The sequence below is a fragment of the Haemaphysalis longicornis genome, unplaced genomic scaffold, assembly GCF_048455015.1.
Source record: "Haemaphysalis longicornis isolate Haplotype H1 unplaced genomic scaffold, Haemaphysalis longicornis Haplotype H1 scaffold_3, whole genome shotgun sequence".
NCBI classification, from domain to species: Eukaryota; Metazoa; Arthropoda; class Arachnida; order Ixodida; family Ixodidae; genus Haemaphysalis; species Haemaphysalis longicornis.
In genome coordinates, this window is record NW_027526335.1 from 43,634,775 (window position 1) to 43,660,256 (window position 25,482).

The following is a 25,482-nucleotide window of genomic DNA, read 5'->3' on the forward strand; positions in this document are numbered from 1 at the left end:
TTCTGCTTGTTCTGCAGTTTTTTTTTTTTTTCAGATCTGCTTTTTTTTTCGAAGGTGCACTTGTACTGACTGCCCAAATCGCTACATTACTTCTACTACTACTCGTTCCTGAGGGGAGTACTGCTGAGGACGAATTAAAGAGCGTCTACCCAAAAAACACCCATCTCATGCTCCGCGCGTCAAATTTCTCTTTCATTTTGTAACAGCATAATCTGTTATAAGATTCCACAATGTAGCACACGGAACGATGGGCGGGGGTCAAGCGGTACGATGACATACTGATTTCAATGCACACATCCGGTATAGCTATCGCAAAATAAGTTGCAGTGGTCAGAGCAATAATGCAGTGACGGAGCGTGAACTAAAGCTTACTTTTAACAAAAGTGTGGTTAACACATTCGATAAGATGACAGCTAAAAAATCATTCAGGGTGACCAAAGTATTTATGTGCCTGTTCTGGGATTTTTCTGTTTTGTTACAAATATAAAAAAATGTGCGCCATTGGTATTAAGCGCTGGTATTTGAACGCGCCAGTACGCAGGCCTAAATTTAAGGCTTCATATTGGTATTAAATTAAGCACTGGTATTTGAACATGCCAGTACGCTGGCCTAAATTTAAGGCTTCAACGTTAGCGTGATGGGCGATTCCATAGCTACGATTGCAGTTTCAACAAAAAAGAAAAGGGCAGAAAATATATCCCACCGTCATATCTCTTGGCGGTAGCTTTATGAATAGTCGCTAGGACATATAAAGTCTGAGCGAGAAAGTAGGTGGTAAATTGTCGCCACTTCATATGTTTTTCTAATATCTCATTTGCTTTGCAATTGCACCATTGCCCTTGGGGAACAGCATCATTTTGAATTATTGTTTATATTTTGATTTGACCATCGCTTTAAACTACTAAATGTTTTTTTTTTTTAATTTCAGTGATAATTCAACTCACCGAACCGTTCCGCAAACCGGTTCGGTACGTGATTTAAAAAAAAAAACGGAACTGAACCGGAACAAAATGATTTCTGTTAATGAGGCTGCAAGAAACTTGAGTTCGTCCTTAGTAAAATATTATTTTTACATTGGCGGTTAACGCATTCTTGCTAAGGGGAAATTAACAAGCCTCGCAGGCGCGCACACACGCACACACGGGCATAAAGGAGAACTCAGCGCATCCACAAAAATGTTTGTTGCGGCGTACTCCAGTCCATACTAGAGAGATGACCTATATCTCGTAAGCTAGACATTTCATCATCGTAAAGCTGTTGTTCGAAACAGTGTCCCTGACCATGTAGAAAGGCTAATGCCAGCAGTGCATTTAAATTTGAACTATTGTATATTTAGGCGAAGTTGTATATTCTCACCTGAAACGCCGACGTGCCCGCCGCGGTGGCTCAGTGGCTAAGGCGTTGTGCTGCTGAGCACAAGGACGTGGGTTCGATTTCCGGCCACGGCGGCCTCTTTTATGATGGAGGTGAAAAGCAAAAACACCCGTGTATTCGAGATTTCGGCGCACGTTTAGGATCCCCAAGTGGTCAAAATTAATCCGGAGCCATCCCCTACGGCCCGTCTCATAACGTATGTACTTTCGGCACGTTAAGCCCCATAATCAATCGAAGCGCAGACGTTTTCGCTATTATTTTGCTGAATTAGGCAGTGAAGGTGTTTGCGGAAGCGCCTCAATATCCACCAAGACGAAAGATACACCGAGACAGAAGGTCCAATCAAGCCTGAATATCCACCGAGACGAAAGATCCACCGAGACAGAAGGTACAATCGAGCCTGAATATCCACCGAGACGAAAGATCCACCGAGACAGAAGGTACAATGGAGCCTGAATGTCCAACGAAATAAAATATACACCGAAATGGAAGATCCACTGTTAGATCTTTCATCTCGTTGGTTCTTTCATATCATTGGTCCTTTAAACACCCAGTAAATTTGAAATACTGTTTTTTCTTGTGCCAAACAGAGCAGGAGTTATGGATGAGGTCGTACATTCTAATCTCTTGCCCGAATCCCTCAAAAATCTCCAGCCGCGGTAACTCCGTGCCGTTTTCACAACACGGATCGCGGTTGCCCGGCCCCGATGGCCGGTTTTTTCGACGGAAATGAAAAACACCTGTCTGTCGTGATTTCGACGCACGTTGAATATTGCCAGCTGGTCTAAGCGAATTCATCGCCCTCCAGTACGGCGTATACCTCATTGCCCAAGTGCAGCGTCGCCACGCAAAAGCCCGATTCAAATTACTCGGAAATGTGAGAGTGTTCGCGTATAGTTTACCTCCCTCTTCATTGCAGATTATTCAGTTTATTGCAGATTATTTAGTTTCAGATTATTCAGCAGATTATCCGAGTAAAAGCGCTGTTTAGAAACTGAAAAAAAAAAGCGCCCGTTCATGTCTTTTTTTCTTTTGTTCATTGCACTTACAGCTAGTAACATGCCCAAGCCTCAGTCCTTGCAAGTAACTACGTTTTTAGGTCAGACCAACGCGCCCAACAACAACAAGTTCTTTTAAAGATCTAGTGGTTGGTTTACACTTGCCCAGCTTATCATCGTCTTAAACCATAGTTTCATAGTTCAGAGCAATGAGCTTCTCCCTACGTCAGCTGCAGTTACAAAAACGCCCTGGAACGTAGCTGCGAGCCAATGCCTGAAAGGACACCGCCAGCCAATGCCGTACTCGTCCCCATCCCCACCCGTACTCCATAAACTATACAAGTCCTATGGGGGACCAAGACCATCTTTTCAGCCTATGCTAAAATAGTGGCTACCGGGAATTATTTCTCTGTCGCAGGCGAAGCACCAAGTTTTCGTGGCTGCGACGCCTGCTCTCATCGCAAGGATCAGCCATTTTTCAATGCCCTCGAACACGGATAAAAATAAAATAAAAAGTCGACAGGTTATCTAGACTACGCCGCGCACCCCACCGAGGAGCTCCTATTTTTAAAATTTGTTTCATGCTATCCTTTTGTACTTTCCAACCAGGTTTTCGCTCTCCTGTCTTTTTTTTTTTTTTTCGGGTTCGTCCCCATGGAACAAAATCGTGCATATGCCACTGTCATGAGCACAAAATAAGAAGAAACCGACGAAACTACGACATTCAGCGCATGCATGTGAGTCGATAGATCATCGACGATATGCTGCTTAGGTTAGAGTGCCATTAGAACTCTGACTCCCTGCGGTATCTCCCGGGAGGCTGTAACTCAAGAATCCCAAATTCTTTAGATTGATTACATGCGCGTGTGCCGCGTAAAACAGAAAAGCAACAGAGGAAGCCCGATGTAGCCAGGACCTAAGCACATATTTCATTTTCTTAATCTCTATAAGATTTTTACAAGAGTATCTACGCGGAACAAAATAAAAGTATGAACCAAAAACTTGTAGCAAACGAAAGTCTCTCAAGCAAGATGAAAAATATGATGGACGGTGTGGCTGCACCGGCCACAGAATATCGCGCGAAAGCAGCATAAATTCCTGTTATTGTCCGATGCACCACCGCAAGAATTTTCTTCTCTCTATGTGTGGAACACCTGGCTGGGCTGCGGAGTACGCACACAGGATTCAAAGTATGCGCGCACCGATTTCTTGTGGTCGACTGCATGCTAGGTGGCGCTCTCTAAGAAAGTGATTTATTGATTGATTGAACATCTCAGCAGACTGAAATGACTGAGTTGATGAGACGCGTATTACAAAACGCTCTTGAATACACAGCTGCCGGTATGTGCCGACTCCGGCGAGCTTGATTTAAATTGCATTTGCAGAGGACATCGACGCTATGTGTGGTTTAAGATTTAGGAGTAAGAGCGTCGTCATAATCATTTTCCCTTTGTGTCTTTTCCAATTCTACCCGTTACTATGACTAAGCGCCTGGACCAACCGCCCATATTCGGGCTTAGCGCTTGGTAGCCCTAACTTTAGGCTTAACAACCTGCAAAGAAACTTCAAACTCATTGTGCGTGAACCTGTGGGCGCCGTTTGGCGGCGTTAGTCCTTAAAGCGTAACGTTATAGGCCTAACTTCAGGCCGTCTCATACACGCTTCCCCCCTCACTCTGCACCACAAGCAGTTCTGCTGGCCCCTTAGCAACAGTGACGCCGTCGCTATGGCTCCATCTTACACACGCGAAAACCAGGGAAGTTGGGTAGAAGTGTCTTCGCGCTAAAAACAGTAATACGGCTTGTAGAGACAGCCACACAGTTCGAACCGAAAGCGCGGACAAGGAAAGAAAGAGAAAAGCTAACCGCATCACCTGTACTTTGAAAACGGAAATATGCTTTCGCACTTGCCCTCTCTATTTGACAGCGATCTCAAATGATAGTGACCACGTGACACCCTCAGCTACGGTGAAAAAGAGTACATACCTTCGATACAAATCGAAATGATTCCAAGTAGGCCGGCCGCCCAATAGGAAATCAGTCATCGTTTGGCACTATTTCCGTCCCGTCGACTGGGTGCAGCCCTCGTAAACGATAGGCTCGATGAGAAGCACTTCGACCCGTTTATTCTGACGCAAAATGGACGCATAAAATAGAGTCAAAGATCGATGTGCCCATCTGTGCTGAAGAAACCACTATCAATTTATCGTTCAAAGAAACCGTTGATCTCGCTTGTCGCCGAGTGGGCCGCAGGGAGTATAACTGACTCCTCTGCTGTTCGAAATGCACGACAATCAACAATATAAAACAAAACTAAAGCAGAGCGTTCTGAAGAAAAAGAAACAATGTAAAAAGTGTGATCTAAAAATGTGACACACTAGAAAATGGCTGACACGACGAAGAAAAAAAAAACGAAATAGTACTACCAATGCGAAAAATCGTCAGCCAGACAAATGGTTGCAATCTGTGTATATCCATATGTCAGCATACCAGGCACGTCCTTGGAAAGTCATAAAAGTGCATTTGCCTTGCTCTCTCCCCCATTCTTTATCTTTTATTTTGTCCACCTCTACGAGCGGCATCGAATAACCGATAGTACCCACGAGATTTGCGTCGCTACCCTTTTATCTCGGCATACCGGCAAAGACAGCGGGGATGTATTCCGTAATACTCCATATAGGCTGCTTCTTTGCGGTCTCCTTTGCCATTTTATCCTTACATCTGTGTTTCACTTTCTATCCGCGGCCCCATATAACTGTAGCCACCTGCTCTTTCTTGTGGCTGTTCTGGCCGAAAGTAATTTTAGATCTCCTCTCTTTCCTCCTCCTTCTGTGTTGCTCCTAGGACCACACATGTACGCGGCGTCCCAAGTGACCTGCTGCCCGTCCTTATATATCGACGCTGGCTTATCTAGACTCGGCACAAATGTCAGAACCACTTACCCGAGGCTTATTTGTAATAGATGAAGGAAAGCATGTTGCTCAACTTTCTCTATTGCCCACGTTTGTTCAACAGAAGACGCCCCAAAAAACAACCCTTCTGTTTTCTTTGTTACACAGTGTTGGCAAGAGAAGAACGAAGAAAACGGGGGAATTTGTCAGTGACCGTTCTCCGTGGCTACTCGGCCCGTTGGGCTGACGACCGCGAGGTTGTTGGCTTGACTCGTTGCCTCAGGGATTGTATACCGGTGGTGGCGAAATACAAAAATAAAAGTGTGTGTGCATACAGGTGCACATTACAGAACCCGAGGGATCGCTTCACCAGTTCGGTGCACTCAGCTGTGGTGAGGCTTTTTGTTTGTGTGTGTGTCACAAAGAGGGGGGGGGGTAGAGTTCGTTGCTGGGGCTGAATCTTAAGGAGCGGTTTCACGCGGAACTCGAAGACTGTTCTGTTAAGGCTGTTGGCAGGTTTGTGTCACAAATTTTACGTCACGAGATGCAAAGTTCTGTGGAGAACCAGAGGGGTAGAAGGAAGGAAGCAATATGGTTCTATTTCGCGTGTCAAAAGGACATTGCAATAATTCACGCGGGCGAAGTCTAAACGCCAATCCATTGTCATGATAATCATTTTCAAATGCGGGAGCATTACGCTTTTGGCATTGCAAGCGAGTGGCACTTTATTGTTACCGTGCGGCTCCGTGTGGCGTAACGCTACTTTGAGTAAATCTGCAGAGGAAGCAACGGGTGAATCTGAGTGTTAATCACCCATAAAACAACAAACAGGGAACCCAGTCCTGGTACTAACTACGTTGAGGGATTCACTTCACCCTTTTTGTTGTGCGTAGTGTAAATAACTCGTATATTACATGCCCACATTACTACAATGTGCGTACATAGCTTCCTGGCAGGCATATTAAAAAAAGTCAGATTTTTTTCTCAAAATTGCAATGACTATTATTAGCTGCAGTCACAAGCTACAATGTCCTTCAGGAATTTTCTGTCACTCGCCACGTGAAATCCAGGCAATGATAAGAATATGGACTCCCAGAAAAAAAAGCCCGAAGTTAAAATTTTTAGATTTAGATTTTTAACCCTGTTTTTTCATTAAATGCGTCTTTCTGCTTTCATTGCCGTCAGTTATTAAATTCGAGGGAGGGCATTTATTATGCGCTGGATTACTGCCACAGTAATAGTGCTGGGTGTCGTACGTTTATTATGCAAGCGAGATTTTGATGCTCGCCAAACAATTATTTATCAATAATCACTCCCTGGTCATATTACCATTTCTTATTTTTTGAATAAAAGACGACGCAAGTTCGCTTACTCACTTTCTACAGCGGATTGGAGCAGAAGGCACGCAACTCAAGGTTGATTGATTGACTGTCGGGTTTAACGCGCCGAAGCGACGGGCTGTGACTGAGGCGCGCCGTAGTGGAAGGCTGCGGACTAATTTTGACCACCTTGTGATCTCTAACGTGCGCCGAAGTCTCGTACACACGGGCACTTTCGCTCTTCGCTTCCACCAGAAAAGCAGCCACCGTGGCCGGGAATCGAACCCGCGTCCTCGTGCTCAGCAGCACAACGCTTTAGCCACTGAGGCACCACGGCGGGTACGCAACTCAAGTTAACAAATAAAAGCATCACAGAAATGTTTACAATACTTGCTTACAAGACTGCTTACTTGCTGGTCATCATTTTCGCGTAGCTTACCTCGTATACGTAGCATTTTTATTTTCTATGCTTGTTCTTTTCTCTGGCGCCTGTTGCATAATGTCGAAGATCATATTAACTACGCATCACCGAAAAATATTTGCGTCACATTTTTATTCTAGAATTTTGTAACAGACTCATTTACGAAACAATTGCGTTATGCTTAAATCGGTCGCAGGCTAAGCGGCCGAGGCACTGCTATCGCGACCTTGCGTAACTGAAAGAACATTATCTCGGCCTAATATCATAACGAGACGAAGCCTTCTCACGCATGTTTCCTTCCCATGAGCATTTATATACACAGTTCCTTCAAGGTCAAAATTCAAATTCCAGCATCCGTCCGCTTGGCGGAAAGAATATATTGATCGCTGTGTCCAGACGAAAGAACTTTTGGGACTCCATTAGAGGCCAAAGGCTTCCCCAACGAACAGCGGTGTTGCGATGCCGCTTTTCGGGGCTGTCGAGTATCAGATGTAGGACGGCCAGGCGGGAAAAATGTCCACCAGCTTCAAGATACTTTGACTTTCGGCTGCCCGTATGGCTGCTGTGGTGCATATACGGTGGCCAAGCACGTCAGAACCACAGGATAGAACAATTTTAGCATACCATTCCCTTTCATAGCTACCCGTGCAATAAGAACGCGTTTTTAGTACCTGTAGGTTTGTAATGCACCGTGCTCTTCTAGCATTAGCGATAGTGATCGATGGTGTGGAACAGACAACACTCGCTAGCTCCAACATATCCCTGGCGGATTACAGCTTACATATCCGGATTTATCAAGTCTTTAATGCTTTCTGACGTTTTCTCCTAGTCACAGGTGTTTTGACTAAACTTACTATTTTGAATGCATCCTGTATTGTTAATGTCAAGAGCAATGGTGAACTCTTTCATGCACCTATGTGCTACTCAAATGTGCCTTACGTTTCCTTCACACTAAACAATGTTAACATGTATGAACGTTGTCACCGATGTCACTGGTTGGAAAATGGGTAGCCGATACATACCTCTCGTTCAAAGGCGCTATTAGTATCGCTCATATGTTTCTTAGGTACCTGCTGCCTTTGCGACCTGAAATCGGTCTCAATAAACCGACGGCAGAAAGATCGGTGCCATAATAAATGCAGGGTTTCGCCATGTTATGATTCGGATATCAAAGATACAAAGTTCACTTTGCAGTTCAACCGAACAGCTTGCTGTGGTGGAGGACTAGGGATTAATTCTAACCACGTAGAAATCTGTTACGTGCTTCGCGACGCCGACACGCAGGCGTTTTTCGCTTTTCATTTCAACGACACTTAGATGACGTACGGCAAGGGTAAGCATTTTTTACGAGGCGCTTCGTGAAGGTCTCACGTTTAAGAAATTATAAAATACCGGCGCAGAGGGGTTTGAACTCAGCCGCGTTATGGCGATCGGCGAACACCATTCAACGGAGGCTTCACCGAGAAATAATTGTCCACAATTATGCATGAGTGCGAACCATTACTGCGTAGCACTGGCGGTCTGCTTCGACCCAAATGTTGCTTCCTCCAAGAGGCACCCCTTCTTTATCGGTTGTGTCTATAGGTTATGTATTTGGCAACGGTTGCTAGGTTGGTGCATGTTCAGCGGCTGTTGATATCGATTGCAAACTCTGATAAACAAAGCGCTGTTTTTTGCTATTCTTAGCGCCCCGATCGGTTCCCCCTCACCGACTCACGATATTGTGCGCCCGTGTAAGTGGCCATAATATCGATCTGAATGTTTAAAATATTTCAACACGCCAGTGAGCTCTGTACCTCTTGTCTTTACCTCGAACAAATGGCCTAATGAATGCCCTGAAAGTAGCCAAATCATATCCCTGTCCCTAGTGGGCGAACGTGTAGTTCTGGCGCATGTATCTTAACTACCAGACTAACCAGATTATTTATGCCATTTGCTTCCATGCATGCTTTTGTTTGTGTATGTCTGAGGCAAGGTTTCTATGCCCGTCAGTTTCCTCGAGGCCATTCCCGGGCAAATTATAGCGGCAAATCGATGCTTTTCCGAAAATGGTCTACATGCAGCCATGCTCAGGGTTGCGATGGGCCGCTGTAGACGGCCGGTACGATAGACTATGATCATTGCTAAGCTCTATTTTTGTGGACGGTAATGTTCATCGAGGGAAATCAGAAAGTGCCAGTGTAGTGAGCGCAACTGCACTGTCTTTATTTTTTGCAATGGCAAAAAGTTGCTGTCCTCTGCACATTCTTGGGAAACCTGGAAAGACGTATTATCTGGCGAGAGTCCTTGAAAGATTTTCGTGATGCATTGAAAGCCCCGCTATTTATACTCTGAACAGCAGGTCCTAGTACTGCCATCGCGAGAAAGAATACATACAAAGCATTTAAGCTTTCAATGTAAAATCATCAGTGCTTACGAACCACCCGTCATGGTCAATGAATCCAGAAACTATCGGCACACTGGTTGGCGCAGCGTATAGATTAGCGACGTGTTTGTTTTATCCAGTGTCATTAAACTAACGCATCGAATTAAAAGAAAGGGTATTAAGAAAAGCAAATAACTCACTACACCATTCCGACTGTGATATGCATTCTACTGATTCATCTATATCGGTGAGAAAACAATCACGAACTTACTACACGCACTGTTCAAATGTAAATGAATATTTGAATTATGTGAAAATAGTGAAACCTGAATCCTCCCGCTAGGAAGAAAAGCAGCAGAAAGTGCTGCTGAACATCGCTTTGCAATTCTCCCGTTACGTGGAAATCGCATTAAGTGGAGAATTGCTACGACCTAGGGCAAGTTCAAATTCTTCATTTCGGGACATTTATTAACGGCGAAGCCGTTGAAAATCGTCTGTCAATGGTGTCCGCAGTTAAAAATACCAAGAAAATGTCCACCGCTCGTACACACGTGCCTGGAGCGCACGTTCATCAAGCTAAGCATACCCGCTTAGGGGGACTGGCCAATATTGGCAACAAAAAAAAAAGACTCCAGCGTCCTCCGCATGCCTCGAACGCACGTTCATCAAGCCAAGCACACCCATTTGGAGGATATTGGCCAACAGTGGCCTCAAAAAAGCTCCAGCCTTTGCCGTATCATGGCAACACTTGCTCGGAACGAGAAAGAAACGTCATAGCGTACGCCCCTAGTTCGTCCGTACTCGTGTCATCGTGCATATGCGCTCCGTACCGTAGATGAGCCGCGACTTGAATGTCGAAGCTGCTGTAGGTGATCGTTGACTCCACATGGCCCGGCCGCGGATAGTTTGCACGGTGGCCGAGGAAGAGGCCGCTCTCCTTCGAGAGGATCGGCGTAAAAAGCATCCGCTAGAGACGATAAATTGCGCTTGCAGAGGGGCGTATAAAAACATCGACCAAAGGGACGAGCTCACTCTGGCGTTGCTCAACATAAGGTAATTGAAATGCCATGCCGCCGACGTCAACCACGACACCACAACGATGCTAAAACTCAACTTTTTGTCCGTCAATGATCACCCACAACGGCTTCGCCATTCAAGTCTTGCGCGTGAGTGCAAGCTTCCCGGAATTTTTGTATACTTGACAGGACGCTACAACCACGCAACTACACGTGGTAACGCAGGTTGCACCGGTTTTACTGAACTACGTAAGCGCCGGCGTTACTGCTGCAGCACCTGTGGCCCACTGCCAAACGGCCGTCAGTCGCACTAAGTACTGCTCCGATGACTGTTGTGCGACTACAGGGGAACCAAAGAGGCGCATCTTGGGTTTAAAGTCTGCCTCTAGCTCCTCGTCGTCCGATCGGAGTGCACTCTCCAACAACAAGCTCGCCAGCCACACTAACACGACGTGGGTCGTCGAGGGCCCAGTCGCAACACTGCCTGCTCATCAACACTGAGTACTGACGAGAGCACGTCAGCGGCACAACTGCTCACTTGATCGTGGCGGGCGTCATGAGCAGGATGGTGGTGACGTTGTCCAGGAAGGCGGACACCAGGGCTGTGGTGGCGCACAGAGTGGTGACCAGCGGCCAGACGCGGCCCCGCGCAACTCGAAACGCCACCACGGCCGCGTAGTCGAAGAAGCCCGTCTCACACAGGATGGCCACAAGCACCATCATGCCGAACAGCAGGCTCAGCGTCTCCACGTCCAGCCACGACATCACCTGCGAGAGCACGAGAACGTGCATGTCCATGGGTGCCATGGAATTCGGCAGGACGCCAACCCGTGCTCCAAACGCTATCAACACATCTGTTCCGCGTGCTAACCATCCAGCTACCACGGCTATGCTCTTTGGCGTATGCGTGTCATACCTTTGCGAGGCTCGGCCTGTCTCCAATGAGAGCGAGGCAGGCGATGGCAGCCGTGGCGGCCAGCATGGCGGCCAGCGTACGGTGCACCAGCTCGAATACGATGAGGACGTAGAGGCCCAGCAGCACTGCACCGCCCATGAGCAGGCCCAGCTGGGTGAGCTCAGTAAAGGCGCTCACGTCCAGGCTTAGCGACACCTGCTGGTGCTCCTGGCTGACGCCGCTCGATGACGACTCCAGGTGGACCTCCAGCGCGTAGCCACCCCTGCAGCGTTGGGACGCAACGTTCTTTCTCGTCCTGCTAACACTGTGCAAGAGGTGGTCGCACACCGCTGCCTTAACCTAAGCTTATCAGCAAGCGTGGAAGCGCTCTGCAATACAGTGCTTGGCACGCTACTGCCCTGCTGCACATTTTCCCTGTGCCAGCCAAACGGCGAAAGCGCGACTTTGTCTGACACCGTGAAAATAGACGTACACAGGAAGACACGCCGAAAGATCTGAAACTAATATACCGGTTTGGTGTTTTAAGCATTGGCGGCGTATTCCAATCAGCCACTGCAACGTCAAAATAGAGAACAAAAAAAGCTGCCCAAAAAGGCAAGAACGTCAATCAGGGCACAGGGGAAATAGTTCGTCGAATAGGAATTCCAGAATGGTAGTAAAGAAAGAACATAGGTACAAATTAGCATTCCAGGTGGGATTCAAACCCATTCGGACCGCGTCCGACGCCCTACCAAGTGAGCTACAAGAGCTAGTGATTGAATTCCCCTCGATTTTGTTTAGTACTCATGAGTATGCAAGTGTTTTCTACGACCCACGTCGCGGTGGTTCAGTGGCTAAGGCGTAGTGCTGCTGAGCCCAAGGACGCGGGTTCGATTCCCGTCCGCGGCGGCCGCTTTTCTGACGGAAGCGAAAAGCAAAAACGCTCGTGTGTGCGAGATTTCGGCGCACGTTAAATATCCCCAGGTGGTCAAAATTAATTCGGAGCCCTCCACTACGTATGGCGCGCCTCATCGCCTGTGTAGCGTCGGCGCGTTAAACCCCATAATAAATCAAGTGTTTTCTCCGTTGTGTACGTTTTCTGCACTGCCAACTACCGCGTGCAGTGCGAGCTACCCATTCTGCTATCTTTTGCAAATCAATGATACTGGACAAACGATGCGGTTCGTTCATTTCGATAACAAACTGTGCCTGTTTCCTGGACCTGGTGTACATTTTGTAACGTTGTAACAACCACCGTTTCATAACCGCACTTGCATTTGCACGACTATTAGAGGCGAGAAGGACGGGAACAAGACGGAGATTCAGGGAAAAGCCCAGCAGTAAACAGGCGTAGCCAGCTCCAGGTTTAGCTCTGGGTTGAGCAACACGGCTGTTACACGCTCCGCGACGGCGCGCTGGACAAAAGGCATCGCGTGGTGCGCTTGATTCACACGAGACGAAAACCTGAAGGGCGACCTTGAAGAAAAAGAATCGCCACGCGATGCGGGGAAACGTCTTAAAAGCGGGACGGTGAGACAGACGGCGAAGGTCGCGCGGAATGCACGTTCTCGAGACCGACATTTACGAGCCGCTGGGCGTGGGCAGATGCATTCGAAGCTCCCAAGGTCAATAAACCTGGTAGGGCTACTCGCTACGAGAGAACCAACCATGAATCTCTTTTGTCTATTTTCTTTTTCTTCCCCTGTTCTTTGATTAATAAGGAACGACAACAACATTGCCTGTATATGGCGTAATGATGTTGTTCAAACGATCTGCACGTTGTATGTACGTTACGTAAGACCATGTACCGCGAAGCAATGCGCGAAATACATTTGAGCGATGGCTGGCAGCGCGAAAGCTTCGACCACGAGTGCTATGAACAACTAACACACCGACGACAATGATAATGATGGTTGTTGTTGCTTGTTGTTGTTGTTGATAATGATGATGATGATGGTGGTGGTGGTGGTGGTGGTGGTGGTGGTTGTGGGGGTCGTGGTGGTGAGTGGGAAGTAAACAATTTACATTGTTCGTGCAGATAAGTCCAGCAGTGCTTCAAAACGCCGTGAGGGTTTGCATACTGTGAAGTCTTGCATCCTTGCATCCAATGCAAGGAACTAGAAATTACACGACGCAAACTCTTCAGAGAACTCTACAGACAACATATTCCATTACATCCGTCATACTTTTCAGGAGAAGATGCCATGTTTTCTGTTCAGCGCACCTTTAAGTTTCTGCCAGAGGTTCACTTCTTACAGCTCATCTCATGCCATCCACAGTTGTACCCCTGGTCCTATGCACCGGCCACCTTATTTATCTTTTAACCACTTTCGGTCTTCATCCTGGCCCTGTACACCAGCCGTCCTCATCGTGTTTAAAGGATTTTATTCGTGTTCACTCTAACCAATTTTAATAGTCCCCTATTCATCAGAACACTTTCTTGGCGCTCTTTGCCCTATTTGGCCTTGCGCCATTAACATTCAAACATCATCATCATAATCATCATCTTGTGAAGTCTTCGGAAAGCAGCGTGCTACAACCGACAAAAGGACGAACAAGAAACAAAAACTCGAATGCATACACTCGCGGTGTATATGATTAACGAATGGGTGTTTTGTAAAGTCAGCCCTCCCAAGAGGAAGGGGGGGGGGGGGGGGGGCAGGTACAATTCGGGATCCAAATGGTAGTTTTGGTGATAAGTTCATAAATGGTAGAAGGTCCATAACCGGCCGGAATCAGTGAAACAGATTATATACTTTGGTAATTTGAATAAATAAATTTCGCTGCGATCTCTGGACTCGTTCAAGCTTGTTATACAAATTTTTTTTTAATCAATACCAAGTTTTCGGAATGTTTCAATACGTTTCTGACGACATACTCCGTCTAAGGCGTTAGGGAACTTTATTGCTATCACATCATCTTGTTCTTTGAGTTTATGGCTGTAGAGAAGGCATGACCTCTTTTAAAGAGCGCAGTTATTGTTGAAAGCCTTTTCTATAACCACGTTGCTTATTGCACAAAAATATTGATTTATATATATTGAACTGAATAATTTAAAATGATGTGTTCCAGAGCTTTGCGAGCGATGTAAAGTGTGCGGTGATTACAAGTCTTAAACCGGTCCCCAGATTTGAAGATTAACAGTTAACTCTTTCCAATTAGAGCTCATTTGGCAGAACGGTGTTGCCAAGAGGTAAATTTTGAGGATTGAGATAACCAAAGCTGACACTCACTTACGTTTTAAACATTCGTTCGTGGTCGTATACGTACCGGGTCATTCCTCAAGATCCAATTAAAGCAGTAATACCACTGCACCCACTTTAGGCAAGGTAATAAAATTGGCACTGGTGGGATCAACTGAGCGTTCGATTTGTTTGTGAATGCTTCAAGCTTGATTACAAGAGTACTAAAATGCTGGTTAAACGCTTCAGCAGTCTGTGTGGTATCGAAATACAGGATCCAGTTTTCAAAAAGCATGGCAATAGCAGAAACGTGAGGGGAAATCGTGGTTTCGAGGCCCTTATCCACCACTGCGGGCGTGCGGTATCTCAGGATTGGGCCTGTGCACTCCTCAGGTGGCAGCGCGCGTGCTGTGGCAATAGCCTGACAAGCTCGTAACATGTAGCTCGTGTCTTATTCCCTATAAGAGCCTAGCCACCAACCAGTAAGCGCAAGAAAAAGCTGAGACATTTAAATTGCCTGTGAGCAGAGCGGCCCACGCTGGCCTAAAACAAACGCTATACCCTCGCCGGTATTTTCTTTCTATATATGCTTCGGCACGTTCGATCGTCTTTTTCGCGCCCGTATTTCCGAAATTATATGTAACGTGTGCTCCGGCACGTTCAATCGTCATTTTCGCAGCCGTATTTGCGAAATTCAATGTAGCGTGTAACACGTTTCCGTAATTGAAATCATGCCACGAAAAGGCCTCGATAAATGATTGCGTGTTTGTTTGCATTTTCTAAAGATACAAGGCAAATTATTGCTCTTGTTTTCTTATCTGGACAAAGGTCTCCTGTTTGAACTTAATTTATGAGTCGAAGTAATTGAGTACATTTTAATTATCGCATATGGACATCATTAATTTCTCCATAGTACTGGCGCTCTTTGGCCTTGATGCCCTCGCGCCAAGAAAATCTAACATCATCACATCATTAATCGTTAGTTTCCTCAATAGCTTTGCCCGTGACGCCTTTTATCTACTTATCTATTTATTTCGAGCAGCTAGGTATCGCTCCTGCAAGATTTATTCTGTGTTTCGTAAGTATAGATAATTTCAGAATGCGTGCAGTGTCTATCGATTTGGTGCCCCTTTGTTTTCAAAACATAGAAAATGTACAAAAATGTGCCGGTGAAATATTGCTAAACATGCAAGGACTGACGCAGTTGGAGAATAGCCTGCGAAAATTCGTACGTTCCTGCTTGCGACCCGCGCACGCCCCCTGACGAGGTATGTCACGCGCAGAAAGACGTATTACACTTGCGAGACAAGAACGGGAAGAAATCACTGTAACCTGAAACGTCGCCGTAGGTACTGCGGGTTGCGGGAGGAGGGGCCGAAAATAAAAACATCTAGCGGGCTTTTTAATCGTATCATTGCACGCAGACATACATACGCTTGCGTTCACGCCCCAGCACTTGAATCATGGCCTTCAAGGGTTGCTTCTTTTCATATACGCAGCAGTTTATAACGCCATTGAAGGTGATGGTGTTTTCTTATCTCATTGACTCGCCGGTATAAGTACGGGTTGGTTGGCTGGATGTCAGTCTATCGTCTCTTCATCTTGGTATCCGCGCAGGTCACTCGCTTTTAGAATGCAACCCATTTTTGCGCACGGTTGAGGCGCACGATTTGGTGTGTGTGCGCTGACCCGCGGATCAAACAACCCAAGCGCATGGCTCGGCTGATCGCCTTGACATCGCAATGCCAAATGTGAACAAATGTTTGGTTTCCGGTTAATGCACTCAGTAAACCGACTCTGGGCCGTAATTCGTGGCGGCCATTCCTCAGCGATGCAAAACTATCAGTGAGCGATGCTCCGATGCCGCAAAGCCACGGCTTGCTCGTCGCTTTGCGGCATCGCAGACGTGGCGCGGCGTCTGTGGTTCGCAAGTGGGAACGTACGTTACCTACCGCTACCGAGCTCCTCGTTGGGATTGGTTGATTCAAACCTTTATTGGAGGAAGGGGGATGCCCGGAGGCCGTGCATGGGGGCATGGGAAGTGAAGGGATGGGGGGCAGCAAAGTTATTCGCCACACAATTGAATTTTCTGCAAGCACTAGGCAATTATGGTATACAGAGTGGCCTTGCGAGAAAGGTGTAGCCTGGGGGTGTCTATTCATCCTGAGAAAAGCCTTATTAACATCATGGACGCAAAATGAGTCCTCATTGGGAAACAGATATTCACAATTCAGGTCGCCTGCAATTCAGGCAACATATTCTTCCCTTTGCCTTCTGATGATTCTCAAATCTTGCACACTGAAGTGATTTTGTGTTTTAATACTCAAGCATTGTTTGCTCGGCACAGCTCTCTTTCCATACGTGTGAATGTCGTCTAGATAAAGTTCAACCCAAGACACTTCTTGTCTGATGCAGCAGCTTTGAAACAACATTCCCTACTAAGTTAAATCGGTGCATCACTATACTAAAGAAGGTTCAGTGGATAACCTTACTCTCCTCGGCGGTAGTAAAAGTACATGAATCAGTACCATTTACTTAATTGCTGCACACCTTAAGAACAATCAGTGACATAATAATTTGAAGCTTTGCAAGTGCTCAGTTTTTCGCATAGCAGCCCCCGTGGCGTTTTATTTTTACAGCGAAACTGTATATGGCCACCGCAGCTTATATACTTTCTGCGTCCGTGCGTGCACACCGTCGCATCGACAAAGAAAAAGTGAAAGCGTCTAATCACTCGTTCGTTCCAAAGGGGGGGGGATGTGAGGAGGAAGATAAGGGGATGAGAGAGATAGAAAGATCGTAAGATAGTAAGGTAGTAAAACACACGCGCGCACACACATGCGCCCGCACGCATAAGAGCAATTCATTGCAAGAGCAAAAATACGTTTTAGTTTTCTGATTGATTGTCGGGTTTTAACGCACCGACGCAACGCAGGCGATGAGGCGCGCCGTAGTGGAGGGCTCCGGATTAATTTTGGCCACCTGGGGATCTTTATCGTGCGCCGAAATCTCGTACACACGGGCGTTTTTGCTTTTCGCCTCCATCAGAAAAGCGACCGCCGCGGCCGGGAATCGAACCCGCGACCTCGTGCTCAGCAGCGCAACGCCTTAGCCACTGAGCCACCGCGGCGGGTACGTTTAAGTTTTCAATGTACCAGAACAAACTAGACAGATCCAAATGGGGACGCACAAGGAAAATAAGCTTGCAGGGCAGCATAAAAATCGGACTGGACAAAAAACACAGGACAAGTGTTTTCCCCCGTCCTTTCTTGGCCCCGCCGTCTTCGTTGCACAAACTTCAACTTGATACGAACCCCCACGCACGTCTCGCGTCTTGTTAGAGTAAAGCAAGTTGGGTATACGTTCTACGCGGATGTATACGTCCTACGCAAATGCGCAAGAGGGCTCCAGCAGACACTTGGTCTTCGCGCATCAATTTCCTCTTAAGAACGTTTTTTTGTAACCTTCAGCTTTCTGCACGCCAGCTCGAAACCCATCTCACACAAGGCTGATACAATTACTTGCATAAAACAATGATTCGGATTTCGCTTAACCAGATAGCATTTGAACGGATTATCAGTTACGTAAGCACTGTTTTTCACCACCCAAGTTCGTCCTAAAAGAACGTCATCGTGGTCCGCGTACACTTGATTGCACAGTCTACCGAATTTTTGCTTTCGGTTTTCAGATATTCCTGTTCCCAATTTTCAGGCTCCTTGTGTCTACTAAATGGATTACTTTATACAACAGTGCGAGCACAGCGGGCAGTTGGTAAAAAATGTGCAAGAGCGCCCAAATAGTGGGCGAAAACCTGAGCGAGGAAATTACCGATTGCTACACGAAGAAAGCAGCGCTGAATGTAAGAAACGCGATCTGGAAAAGATAATGCGTTGGAATTGGTATGCAACTCGATCCCTTTTACATTACCTTACAAATGCGTGCGTATGAAACCCGCTGAGCGGGACGTAGGTCATGAGCGAGGCATATTTGAATGACAATTTCTTGAGAAAGAGATATAAGACCACGGGTGGACGCATTGCGGATCCCGATTGTTCGCGCACGGCTCCTGTGTTCAGCCGCCACCATTTCATAAGTCTCTCTCATGAATCTCTCACTCTCTCTCTCTTCGCGCACACACACGCACACACACACGCACACTTTTTCGTGCAGCTTGTTTACACACTGCGACGTACCGACCCTGTTTTTTAACACCGGAGCTGTTTAGCAAATCGTAATTTTTTTTTGTGTCCGCAGTTAAAAATACCAAAAAATTGCCGAGGGCACGCACATGAGTGCGAGCTTCGCGGCAACCGCCCAGCGTCCCCTGCGCACATTTGTCACGCCAAGCATACCCACTTAGGAAGATTGGCCAAGATTGTGGCGACCGACCCGCAGTTGAATGAACTACTACTACTGCTACTAGAAAATGCTGAGCGCTCGTGCATGCGTTGCATCGCGGTGGCGGCCCAGCGTTACCGCCGAATGTTTGTGAAGCCAACCATACCCACTTCGGGGAATTGGCCAAGATTGCGGCGGCTGCAATGGTGGACTTAAACCATCGTGATGATCATGAAGGTTGAGCACAGCTTCGCTACCTACAAGTCTTACGCGTTAGTGTGAGCTTCCTTCTTTTTTTGTGTGTGTGTTTTCGTGTATTCAATAGCCTCAAGGTTTAGTAGACATTAAGCGAGTCCGATCTATACTCAGGAAACTAGGTTATCCTCCCGGATAAATCTCTAGTAAAGAACGGTAGGCAGGACCATGGAGCCACTGATGGTGGTGCGTGTCTTGCCGCAAATTTTGGCCTGCTGCTATCAGACATATCCTTCGAATGTCCCTAGTTCCAGGGTACGTCCATAATAGATGGTGAAGGTCTCCCGGAGCCATTTCATCGGAGAAGTTTGGAAATTTTTTTTGTTTTGCAAGATCACCAAGTGGGCTCCCTGAAGTCCTTGCCGAAATTTCTGACCTACCTCATGCATTATACGAAGATGATTTCGCTGCTGTGTGGATGAACATAGCTAGGTCCTGCTAGGCAGCAGCAAGACAGTCGCCAACAGGCCATTGATACCACCATGGTGTACCTGGCCACACGAGGGCTCGCGTGTGCACCCCAAATGTCCTCACTTCTCATACTCCAAGCCCGCAATCGAGGGTGCCCCCAAGAGACCACACAGGGTCCACCAGTTGCCATTCAAGGCCCCTTTGTACCTCGATTCTCGACACTCCGAACCCTAAGAATACCCTTCCAGGCTGAAGGGTCAGGAGCTTCCCTCTTAGCACATTTACACCTCAAAGGCATGCAACTCTTACATCTCATCAACGCATTTACACCCTGCGGTACTATATTTGTGCGCAGGACACCTGCCGGTTCATACAAATCATTCTCGTCCTCCTCATCACGTACGGCACCCCATACGTCTGGAGCTCAAGCCCAACGAATAGACCAAGATCGAAGCGCTCGTTCGCCAGGCATGCAAAATCGGCTTCTCTTTTCCTGCATTCACTCCCACCCAAATGATGCTCCAGTTAGGTATACACAGCACCCTTGCCGAACTCCTGGAGGCCCAGGAGGTCAACGAACTCTCCCACCTCGTCTTGACACCCACTGGCCGGACAGCGGGTGTCACTGGGTTTCTGCTTACTCCGCGCTCTGGATCTTCCAACCCCTCCACCAGCCGAAACATCCCCCCCCACGTGGCTTCATCAAGGTAACCTGAATACCGCGCCACGTGCACCCGAGTATAAAGGCCACCATGAAGCTCGGTTCACCCACCTCAATCGATGTTACTCTGGCCAACCAGACACCAGATACACTTACGTCGCTCTTTGCAGTTCCACGTCCCGTGTCCTCTAGAGGTCATGGACTTCAAGGGGACATACTCACTTAGGCCACTTCACCTAATGTTACAACCGCAACAGCAGAAGCAACTGCCATAGCGTTGGCAGCCGGTGTGGGCTAGCGGGCTAACATCTACCCGTACGGGCTAACACAGCATCCGAATGGACTGTCAGCAGGCTTGCCGCTACTACCTTCCAGGTGGCGTCCCTCATCAGGCACTGAAGATCCTGCGATCCCTCACGAACGCCCCCACCGACCATTTCCCACCACCACCTGCACAGGCCCGTTCGTGGTGCAGATTACAGACGGGGCACGTATTTCAACTCCACCATACTCTCGTACATCACGCTCACCACTTTCTCTTGCCTCTGCTACTGCAACCTCCCCGCCACAGCAGCCCACCTTATATGGCTCTGCCCCTGCACCCCGATCCCATCCCCTCCTTATCCGCTGAGCGGTGTGAATGCGCACTGACCAGCTTGCACCCGGAGGACCGGCGACGCCTCTTCAACTGGGCCATCCTGGCTACGGAAGCGCGCGACTTTTTGTGAGGACGCCACCCACATTTTTTGAACAGCAGAGACGTTTAAGCTTAAGATTGCTCCTTCTGCGTTCGCAAAAAAAAAAAAAAAAAAATGGCCGCGTATCTGCTTCTTTCGTTGCAAATGTCGTGAAAAGACGATAGTCTTTATTGACTTTTGCCAAATAAATGCCTCCCTTCGCTTTCCCGCTCACCTCTCATGTTGTTCCTCTTGCGTCGCGCTCCTCCCAAGGTAAAGACGCCAAAGGTTTGCTTAAATCATTTTAAATTTCCCGCGTTCCACTGCTCCGAACCGGGTGTCTCGATGCCAACGCTGCCGTACGGCGAAGACGCGCGTGAATCGAGGCGGCCTACTTCAACGTTTATAGAACCGCGTTTCCATACTCCAAGTGCGTTGTTGCAAGCAGAACGTGGAACCTACCTAGTGGAACCTTTCGTAACTGTTGCCGGTTGATTCCTTAAAATGCCGCAAGAAGCTATAGTGGCGCGGGCGACAGCAGGCGACGGCGAAGTGATTTTTTTTTTTTCTGGAGTTGATGAAGTATTTAATTTCGCCAAAGTCAAGCATGCATGATTTTTTAAAAAGGAACCCTGCAAACATCACTTCTGCATTAATTTGTTGTCCTATATATTTGCTTAATGTCTTGTTCTTCTTCAACAATGTTGACAGGTATGAACATTACACCATACTTAGAGGGGTAGATTTAGCTGTGACTATATAAGACTATTGCGCAGGCATTGTTTTACTTTGGCCGGGTGGCTGAATCGAGTCACAGACAGACAGACAGACATACAGACAGACCAAAATTTCTGGGTTCAAGTAGCCCAAGAAAGACTACCGTCATTAAAAAAACACACAAAAAAGGAATACCGAGCGCACGTGGGAGTGCGCCTCCCGAGTAGCGCCCGGCGTCGTCTAACTCGATCTTCGAGGACACTCTGCCTAGCGTTCATGGCGTGATCTCTCGCGTGCTCTTCTACTCGCCAGTTCACATGTATTCGCGCATTAAGTGGCAAGTGCAGACGCCGAGTTGGCGCTTCAGCCGCAGAGTTCGCGAAGCCTGTTGCCGCGTGTTCTAGCGCGTGCTAACGCAGTCCACTTTGCGGAGAGATGTGAAAGCCTGCTGGACAAAACGATCCGGGCATGCCAGTCATGGAGAACTTTCCGCGGCAAGTTCGGAAATCCATGTGAGGTACAACAGCCGAGTCTCCGACGAAGGGAGAGGGGCCGCCAGCTCCTCTGTTTCTCTGGCCGTGCAAGCTGCGCCAATTTTTTATCAATAAAACGTTTGCCTTGTTCCCCTTCTCCTCCTTCGAGACCAGCACGTAAATAACCACTACGACCGCAAACGAAGTATGGCTTACGACATGAACACCCTGAACAACTAATGGCGCTCGAGACGTGCCGGAAACAGAGTGTTTAGTGTTCCTCAAATATATCTAGTATGCGAGAGCAGTGACGCCCTAATGGGGGAGAGTCGCCAAGGTAGTTTAACCCGCTTTCCTGGACGAGGAGAGAAGCGAGCGAGACCCTAGCCGCACGCTGATGGGAACGCATTTCCACAGTTCACAGCGTCCTTCGACGCCCGTTTCCCTGTCGCCATGTTGCATTCGGATGCGACGCGTGCTGCAATACAGCGCCGTTTATTTCAGACCACCTGTTTAGCGGATAGATTCTCGGAAACAAACAGGAAGAAATGTCTGCCGGAAAAAAAAGGCGGGTCGTTTTCTCTTTTTCCAAGGATGATTGCAGAGTGCGTTGCAAACCCCGACTGCCGTGTCGACGTACGCGATGCGATTTGCAACGTAGAAGAGATTTTAAGTGTACGCCTGAGCGACGCAGACAGCGTGCCGTCACTTGACGCGCCTCCAGTCTGACAGTACACCAGCAGAGTAGACAGCGAGGTGAACTTAATAAGGTTGTTACGCCGAACATGTCATAAAGACTTCCGAAGACCGCGTAAAGACGTCCATCTATTTACATTTGCATATAATGCAAGGTCATGTCGGCTACACAAGAAACAGAGTAACTAGGGCGACCACTCAGGTGCCAGAACATTTCCCGCTTGAAGCTCCTCGCTCATCTCTCGGAGCATGTAGAAAAATGATCCACGAAAAAGAATGTAATCCTCGCTACGCCACTGACATGGGATACGACTGTACGAAATTACACTTGCTTTGAACGGCTCATGATTATTTACCTTTATAAATTTTCTGCAATTTCTGAACATAAATTGGATTTCTGAACCAGAGCAGGGTTGGTTGAAGGAGTGGATGGGGTGTGAAGGGGTATGTAGGGAAAGTGCGGGGCAGGAATGGGGGAGTGAATTTAGTTCGCCATCACAAACCTAGAAGACCAGAAGGATTCTCAGCGTATCACATCGACAGTCATCGCAGACAGTTGCGGCTTAATTTTGGTAGTGACTCTTATCAGAACGCTTGAAGTCGGGTTGGCTTATTATCAGCGACCGCATTCATCGCACAGAAAAAAACCAGCCATTCCTCTCTGTCAAGGTAAATGACCACCGAAGCTCAGGTGTCACAATTTCGAACAAAGGTATGCACTCTGGACGGAAGCCACGCAGCGACCAGCCGTTCGTCGCCGCCGCCATTCAATCTCGTTACATTGTCTGGAATTGAACGGGTAGAGGGGGGAGGGGGGGGGGAGCAGAGGAGTGCAGACATATCCTACCATTGTGGACGATCGGGACGCGGCACATTTAGCAGACCCGCACAGCTTGAAATATTCCACGTCCCCGACATCTAGGTGTCCTGATTGTTCGCGGTTTCACCTTAAAAGGGCCATGCAAACAAAAGACAAATTTGTTTTATTCGAAAGATTTGGTATTTTATGGCGACCCTCAGCGTTTGTCAGACATCAAACGATGCTTTATTCCAACACGGATCGTAGGCAGGCCAGTTGGTACATATTTCTGGGATTAACTGCGCTAAAGAACGGGACAATTAACACAGAAGTAGACTAACGCAGCGCTGTGTTAGTCTACTCCTCTGTTGTCCCGTTCTTTCGCGCTGTTAATCTCAGAAAGATGCTTTATTCAATAAATGATTAACCAATTTAAAGATAAACTGAAGTGATTTGTAAACACAGGGGGATTAGTAGCGCAAATTATAGTCTGGAGTCTCTAGGCCATGTTTAGACCACCCTCGCTGCGTTTACGCGGCTTTATTCAGTAGAAAAATAAATTCACATATCAACGCCGAGCCGTGTGACTGTCAAAGTAATCATGTCTGCAGTACGGCCATGCACTGTACGACCGCTTCGATCCGGGCACCTTGGCTACTCCGGAAAGTCAGGATGACCTTTCACTCTGGGGTTATACGATTATAACCTCCAACAAGACAAGCCATCTCCAGGAATGGCGGACCAAGGAGAGTAGCAGAGTACAGATCTCTCCCCTCCCAAATAACCCGGGACCAGGCGATCAATGCCTCTTATACACCGACGCTTCATGCACAGGAACACATGGAGTCACAGCGTGGACCAGCCCCACTCATCCCAGCATCGAAGGTCGTATTCCCTACGCCTCTGCTACATGCACCCCAATCCTTCACGACACCCTGTACATACACATGTGCATATACGATATACACGACACCCTGCTGTGTGCAGCCGTTTCGAATCGAGCCTTGACAATCATCCATCTTCGTACCGACTCTACGCAGATGGCCCATAGTAACTAAAGATGGTTGTGGTTCCTTTCCCCGAAGTCCGGTGTCGAACAGGAACCCAATCGCCCGGGCTCCGGTTGATTTGGCAGGACGCTGGCAGGGCGATGGTGTTGAAGTTCTTGGAGATGGCGGTCGAATTGACGAACTCGAGGCGTTGAGGTTGATTAAGTGAAACGAAAGTTTATATACAGCTCTTTACAGTAGGATAACTGGGTACATGAGTAGTAAAAGGAAAAACTTCAAACTTCAGCTAGACGCTAGCTCCGAGTGCGCAACAAATCACTCGAGCTCCTCAACTTCGTCTAACTCTCCTATTCTCGGAGCGTACACAAACCGCTCGAGAAACGACGGCCGAGACTCTGTCTCGCCGCAGGATCCGTCTAGTTGCCCGGTAATGCGCTGTACCCTAAACCTCCGACGCGATCTTAACCTCTAGCCTAGGGGGCTCACAAATCCCAACCTAGCTTTAACGGTCGAGACTCCTTGTCCCGCCGGGCACTGCCCAGCTCGGCGCTCAGACAAGAACGATTTCTAACGGCCAAGTTCGGCCTTATAACACCTCGAGATCACACTCTCTCGGGAACACCCCCGTAGCGTTCGTACACGCGTAAGGGAGTGCCCGAATTCACGTAGACAGCTGTCACTCAGCACGCTACGGGATATTCAATGAGGCGCCGCCATCTTTGGGTCAACGGCACGCTCGCAGACGAGCAGGTGCGCGCGACCCCGCGGGGTGAGAGCGAAAGGCGGCGAAGGTGCACTGTGCCGGCCGGGGCGCGTTAACAATGGTGTCTCGCGCGGCGCGCGCCTCGACGCCGGTAATCCCACCACCTCCGCGCGTCACGTCGACGGTTCCCGGAATCCGGCGGCGCCGTCTGCTTTCTCAATGGGGGATTATCCCTGTGGCACGGCCGCTCGATGGAAACTAGGTCCGGCCTGCTCATTCACG

General features: G+C 47.9%; 1 protein-coding gene across 1 annotated transcript in view; it reads right to left on the minus strand.

Annotated features, from left to right (window-relative positions):
* Nucleotides 1-25,482, minus strand: part of LOC144174348 (P protein-like) — a 358,011-nt gene that overhangs the window by 253,893 nt on the left and 78,636 nt on the right. The window contains exons 4-5 of the mRNA XM_077702998.1: nt 11,300-11,561; nt 10,922-11,151 (exon numbers count right to left, since the gene is read on the minus strand). Of these exons, the coding sequence (XP_077559124.1) occupies nt 10,922-11,151; nt 11,300-11,561 (492 nt within the window). The remainder of the gene's footprint in view (nt 1-10,921; nt 11,152-11,299; nt 11,562-25,482) is intronic.